Source organism: Physcomitrium patens, chromosome 23, assembly GCF_059467195.1.
Source record: "Physcomitrium patens ecotype Gransden chromosome 23, ASM5946719v1, whole genome shotgun sequence".
In the NCBI taxonomy this organism is placed as follows: domain Eukaryota; kingdom Viridiplantae; phylum Streptophyta; class Bryopsida; order Funariales; family Funariaceae; genus Physcomitrium; species Physcomitrium patens.
The window spans coordinates 4,546,105-4,552,995 of record NC_143432.1 but is presented as its reverse complement, the minus strand read 5'-3'; the positions used below and the strand labels follow the sequence as shown (position 1 = coordinate 4,552,995).

The following is a 6,891-nucleotide window of genomic DNA, read 5'->3' as shown; positions in this document are numbered from 1 at the left end:
GACACTGTGCCTAACATTCTTATTACCCGCACCAGGTCCTGCTAGTTGTTGTGTCTATTTGCCTGTAGCAATTCTGTCCTCCAGAGTCTGAAGAAATGGCGGCGACCATGAGCATTTCCGCTGCGGGAGTGGCCACGGGACTGGGTGCCAATGTGGAGCTCAAGAGCAATGTCGGGTCCAGCTCGAGCTCGGTGGCGGGGGTCCGCCTGTTCACCTCGCGCAAGGCGCAGCTCAGGCGCTGTGCCGCGCCGGCCACCAGCGCGTCGCTGTACTCCGATGCCAATTACGACCTGAACAACTACAAGTTCGCCCCCATCAAGGAGTCCATTGTGGCCCGCGAGATGACCCGGCGCTACATGACCGACATGATCACCCACGCCGACACCGACGTGGTGGTGGTGGGTGCTGGGTCCGCGGGGCTGTCGTGCGCGTACGAGCTGTCCAAGAACCCCAACGTGAAGGTGGCCATCGTGGAGCAGTCGGTGTCGCCTGGAGGAGGCGCGTGGTTAGGCGGGCAATTGTTCTCGGCCATGATCGTACGCAAGCCGGCGCACCGGTTCCTGGACGAGATCGAGGTGCCGTACGAGGAGATGGAGAACTACGTGGTGATCAAGCACGCGGCGCTGTTCACGTCCACGATCATGAGCAAGCTGCTGGCGCGGCCGAACGTGAAGCTGTTCAACGCGGTGGCGGCGGAGGATCTGATTATCCGGGGCGACCGGGTGTCGGGCGTGGTGACGAACTGGGCGCTGGTGGCGCAGAACCACAACACACAGTCGTGCATGGACCCGAACGTGATGGAGGCGAAGGTGGTGGTGTCGTCGTGCGGGCACGACGGGCCATTCGGGGCGACCGGGGTGAAGCGGCTGCGGAGCATCGGGATGATCGAGAGCGTGCCGGGGATGAAGTGCCTGGACATGAACGCGGCGGAGGACGCGATTGTGAAGCACACGCGGGAGGTGGTGCCAGGGATGATCGTGACGGGCATGGAGGTGGCGGAGATCGACGGGTCGCCGAGAATGGTAAGAACGTCGAGGCAACGTGGTGATGGTTCATGTGTGTGGATGATCGCCTTGCCGCTTGCCGCTTGCAGAGTGAGGTGCAGAATGCTGAAGGAATTGTGGTGTGGAAATGGAATGCAGGGACCCACATTCGGAGCGATGATGATATCCGGGCAGAAGGCGGCACACTTGGCGCTGAGGGCGTTGGGGCTACCCAACGAGGTGGACGGGAACTACAAGCCCAATGTGCACCCAGAGCTGGTATTGGCGTCCACCGACGACATGACGGCATCCGCTTAGAATTCAGCTAATCCGTGGAACCTTGGGTTCGATGGGAAGTTGAGTCTGTTTTGATAAGATGTGTGATGTGTAAGCAGTTAGTAACGAGGGTCATCCATGATGGGTGGCGAAGTTGATTAGGATTAGGTTTGTATAGGGGGGAGGCGGATCCGGGTAAACATGGAGTGTTGCCGTTTCGGTTTCTCGAAAGATGTGCTCGAAGAATGGTGTGTTTGTTCTGTGTTCAATGGAATGAGCAATAAAATGGACAATCGCTTGTTGGCAATCGTAAGCTGCAATCGCTTATTGTCGCCGGGTCAGCAAGCTGACTTTCGTATATGGGTAGAGGAGATACCCAATCGACCAGATCGGTTGGACTGAGGAATTTGAATTTCACTGATGCTGATGCACTGTCCATTTGGTTGTCATGTATGCATACCGATGGGATGTCGACATTCTTTAATGTTTCTGCTAGATGCGAACTTTCGTCATCGAACTGGACAGTTGCAAAATCGTAGGTCATCCCTAGATTCGAGAGAGTTTTGTATGTCAATATATAGCATTTGTCCCGAGGGAATCGTCCAATACATTACTGTAGACATGAGTCATCACCAACGAATCTTGTTCAGAGATTATTTTAATTGTTCAAAAAACAAGAGATCTGTCATAACTCATGAGTCTTCTACACCATTCGTTGCCAATTCTGCTTTATTCTTTTGTATAAACGGTAGGATGTGCAATCCAGCATACTACATCTATGCTGGTGCATTAGTCCAGTTAGTTTTCATTTCTCACGCGTTCAGATATAATCAACATCGTCCCATGATTTGTCAACTTCAGTAAACGAACAATCGGTGAAGGATATTGTGCTTTTCTTGCTAGAATCTTTCTCTAATCTTCAATGCTAGAGCCATCTTGACATAGTCTTTTTCGACCTCAGAGCTACATACCTCATGATCGAAGGAATGAATCACAATTTGGGCGGGTTGAACGCCGTGCCAGATTTTAGGAATCGCATTTCTCGATGTTTCTCCTGTCGATTTACTCAGTTATAAAAGGAATATCGCCGAATGGTTCTGATTTACTTTCTGATTACATCGGAATAGTTACATAAAAGCTCCAGCCGGTCCACGATCCACACCGCTCTGGGAAACATGCAATAATCTGCTAGTCTATTCTTGGAGGAACCCAACAATTGATGATGATAGCTCATAATATTCACTACAGGGGCCACTCTCAAGCCTCGGGGGCCACTGCAAAATCCTACTGCAGAAACAACCTATACATGATGGCTGAGATCTGTTGGTTGTGCAGCTGGTTGCATAACTCGAAGGTCTGGCTCTCTGGTTGTGCCGTTCGATCTATCGACGACACTTTGCAGAACCACGAGAATCGTGGCATCAATCGCAACCTTGCAACTAATCCACGACTAACTCCAATCTGCAATGCACGGTGTCGATCATCTCGAGAATGGGCCTACAGCCCCACTGATAAAGTGATGCGTGGATCCAACGTCGTGATGGTGACATGCGGTACTAAAGATGGAATTCCTGCAATATCAAAATGTGGAAGATCTTTCCATCTAGACGACCAAGTCTCCAGGTCTGTAACTGGCCTTTCGATGTGATTGTTGCATATTGTAGATACAAAATGTGGGTTGAGCCGATTCCTCGTTTTGGTGGACATGCCTCGCATCGAGCGTTGCCTGGTCGCAAAGAGCCTTTGCCGAATTAGCAAATCCCTCGAAGTGGTATCGCATCAAACAAAAGGCAAGAGTCCAACGTCTCATTCATTCAAGATAATGAGCTCAACCTTCAAGTCCCTGTTGTGCTTGCAAGCTCTCACTTATGGGCATTATCCATGGACTGAAGAAAATGCGTTGCAGATTGTTCTTTTGGTGGATTGGTTCTCTATTAATATCTATTTTGACAAAGAAATTAAAAATCTGAAACAAGCAACAAGACGCTTGCACTAAATTCTTTAAAAAGAAAAGATTTCAAGAATTATTTGAGATGCTGTTCCAATGAGGTGGCAAATATTAATAGCATTGATCTGGTAGGAGTTCAATGACTAAGTGGTTTTTTCTTGGTGGAAAATAGTATTTGATAAAGTATTAACATTTGGGTTTTAAAGCAAGGAGCATGAATAGATATAATAGTCAAAGGACTTTTGTAATGTATATAAGAGTCATTATAATTTGCTCCAATGTGGGTGGGATGGAATTTGGTTGTGGGACAAGACTACTACAAGAATTGTTGGTTTAGAAGAAGTCATGTCTTTAAATTATCCATATTGAGTGGTTGAATTCAGAAGCATGTTAGCCAACTGTAGTTGATTTTTGTTGCACCTTTGACATTATTTGTGAAGAGCATTGAAAGAAGAAGTGATAGAAGTTGAATATGATTTGGATGATCTATCTTTGGCTTGCTTTCCATAGCATAGGACATTAGATAAGATGTTGTGTGGAAGATCAAATGTTGTAATGTAGATATATTTAAGTGAATCTATACAAAATTTATTAAATAAAAATACCTAATTGGATAGAATCTTAAATTTTATTATTAAAGATATCATGTGTTTTCAATAATTATAAACAAATTTGGTTATGAATTGATGTAGATTATAAATCTAAATATAAAATTATTTACTATTAAAAATATCTTGATATTAAAATTAATATGCAACAAATATATCTCCAAATGAAAGGATTGAATTTATTGTAGTGTATGTCATGAATCACTTATAAATTTTGAGCATCTTAAAGGTCATTTTCAAATAAGCTTAGCTAAATGGTTTCATAGATTTTGCCATCAAAATTGATAACAATGTTGAGCTTACAAGCATGAATAATTAGACACATACTATCTTCATATACTTGCATGTTGGTGGCTTTTTTAGTGGACAACACACTTGATATTAAAATTTATTGCATAAATGTGTAAAAATTTGAAAATGACTACTTTAGCATAGAAATGGATTATCAAGTATTTTGAAAGTAAGAAGAATATGATGTTATAATATTTGTCATTGAAAATAATAGTTGTATTTATAGATCTCGTAGTAATATGAGGTATTGGTTTATAAAAGATGTTAAAGGTCTTTTGATTGAGTTAATGGCATTACAATTTGGTTTCCACTAGTAAAAATCAATTTTAGACTTATGGCTACAAGTGTAAGTGAGTGGATGGCAATTGCCTTTGCTAAGTACAGTTTTGTGATTAGCTATTGGTGTCACGGCCATAATCATGTAAGCTAATAATTACATATAGAAATAGGTAGAAGTAAGTAAAAGTAGATAGAAATAAGTTAATTCTATAATATTTAATATAGAAGCTTCCTAGAAACTTTCTAGACGCTGCTTTGACTTCATAGGTGTCTTTAATTGACTTTTTGGATTAGAAACGTGGTCAACAAGTTGGCCATGTGCCACACATGTTGTTAGCTTGATGATCAAGCTAACTATGTGGCCCACACGTAGAAAAACTTGCCTTGTAAGTCAAGGCATGTGTCCTACAAAGTCAACACATATTGGAGGTCCTATAGAACGTCGCCACGTAGCCCCTATTTAGATAGTATATATAGAGACAAGAGTGAAGGCTTCTTCACTCTTGTCAACTCCTTTCTTGCTTCTAGTCCAGGTTCAAAAGTCTTTAGTTTCTTGTCTTGTGGCAATAGCCATTCCAGTTTCCTTTTAATATACCTACTTGTTTATATTTTGACTTATTATATCGAGATAGCCTTTTGGTGTATATTTTCCCTCATCGAGTCTTTGTCCTTGACAATTGGTTTGGTTGTTGCAATTAGAGTTGTAGGTGTTATAATTAAAATATAAAGCTTAGTCATCAAATTTTAATTTTAAATATTACATTAATTGGTTAGAAAAAATATCTAAGTTAATAGTATGTTTTAGTAATTTTTTTAAAAAAACATAGAATTTATATAGAATGAGTCTAAAATACAAACTCTAATAATTCAAATATGAGTACATCAAAAATTTGGTAGGTTGGAAGGTTCTCCTTAAGCTTAGCTTTGATTCAAAGAAGGCTTGTAGATCACTTTGAATTATCATTGGATTTTTATATTTCTTGTTAAATGTTAATTTAACAAGTACTAATTCCAAAAAAAAATCCAAAAAAAGTTAATAAGTTGTAGTTGGAATTCATGTTCAAAGGAATTTTGTACGAATTTTGAGTTTAATTTGCATTCCATACAATTCATTTTTTGTATAGAATAAAATTTTAACTTTTATTAATCAAATTAATCTTGATTCTAAAAAAAATCATAGAAGAATATGGCATTCTATGTATTTCCAAAGTATTTATCATCTTTGTATTTTAGTTTTAATATTAAAATATTGTTAGACAAAATTCAACTTAAAAGATTAAAAGATTAATTTGATTATTAAAAGTTGAATTGTATGAATTAAATTTTATTAATCAATTTTTGTAGAATACAATTCAACTTTTTTTAAATTATTCTAAATATATAAATATAAATATAATCTTTTACATAAGAATACTATTTATATATTTTAAATTAGCTTATTATTATAAATATTACAATAGATTGTATATTGTATTAATATTTTTCATAATTATGTTTCTCCTTAAGTTAAATTTGACTATTAAGTAGAATTACATGTGCAATTTGATTTACCAAATTTTAAAATAATAAAAAATAATATTGAAGGTTTTAAATTATTTATTAATCTCATGTCAAAAAAATAATTTTAAATTTCTCATTTTTAGGTAGATAAGTAGAAAAAAATTATAGTTCATTCAATTAAAGTATTAGAAGTTAGAAGTTAAAAAATATCATATTAGAAGTTGAATTAGACAACTTTTTAAGTGAAAAATAAACATAAGTCATTCTATACTTTTAATTGGAAATATTTATGGTCTTATTATTCATCCAATAGATATTAAGAAATAAAATTGGTTCTTATAGTATACCTTACATATAAATTTGTCTCTCTAAAAGATATTAATTTTATTTTTATTGTAATCCAAGCAATTCTATTCTATTTGTATAAAAAAAATAAAAAATAAAAATAAAATCTAAGAAAAATACATGTAAACTAATTGCTTCACAATAAATTGATCCTGTATCAACATCTACATTTGAAACTCCAAAATATTTAAAAATTAAAGATCCAAAAGCAACCATTACATAGCTTGAATGGTAATTACTTCTAATAGAGAAGAAAAAAGATTATAACAATAATTATAATAATAATTTTCACACATCATGCTAATCTCATTGAAAACCTTCTCACTACATTTGTTACTTTTTTTTTCTTTTAATATCTTACTTTCAACGCCCCAAAATATCTATAAATTACAATGCAAAGGATGGAAGAACCTCGAAAGGCATTTGGAAAGACATGGGGACAGAGCCCTCTTGGGAAGGTAGAGCCGTGGGGGGGGGGGGGGGGTACGACGCAAGTGCAAGAGAGAGCCCCACCAAGCTCGACGGCTTCGTGCGAGATCCCTCCTCGGCTATGGCAACAGCACAAAAAAGAGCCAGTCCAACCTGAAGGATTCCTAAAGCTGCACATAAAAATATCTTGACACTAATCTTCGGACTCTTTAACTCGCTGATCGATGGGCTG

The 6,891-nt window shown here is 38.5% G+C and overlaps 1 protein-coding gene across 1 annotated transcript; it reads left to right on the top strand.

Annotated features, from left to right (window-relative positions):
- LOC112276032 (thiamine thiazole synthase 3, chloroplastic) lies at nucleotides 1-1,617 on the top strand. The gene is made up of 2 exons (XM_024506973.3): nucleotides 1-1,022; nucleotides 1,143-1,617. Exons 1-2 carry the CDS (start codon nucleotides 96-98, stop codon nucleotides 1,299-1,301), a joined length of 1,086 nt encoding a protein of 361 aa, XP_024362741.1. The 5' UTR covers nucleotides 1-95; the 3' UTR covers nucleotides 1,302-1,617.
- Nucleotides 1,618-6,891: the final 5,274 nt, after the last annotated feature.

What these genes read in the sequence shown, in the direction of transcription:
- LOC112276032 (XM_024506973.3), top strand. Translation starts at nt 96, where the DNA reads ATGGCGGCGACCATGAGCATTTCCGCTGCGGGAGTGGCCACGGGACTG. An exon ending in TCGACGGGTCGCCGAGAATG is followed by an intron (nt 1,023 to 1,142) that starts GTAAGAACGTCG and finishes AATGGAATGCAG; the next exon opens with GGACCCACATTCGGAGCGAT.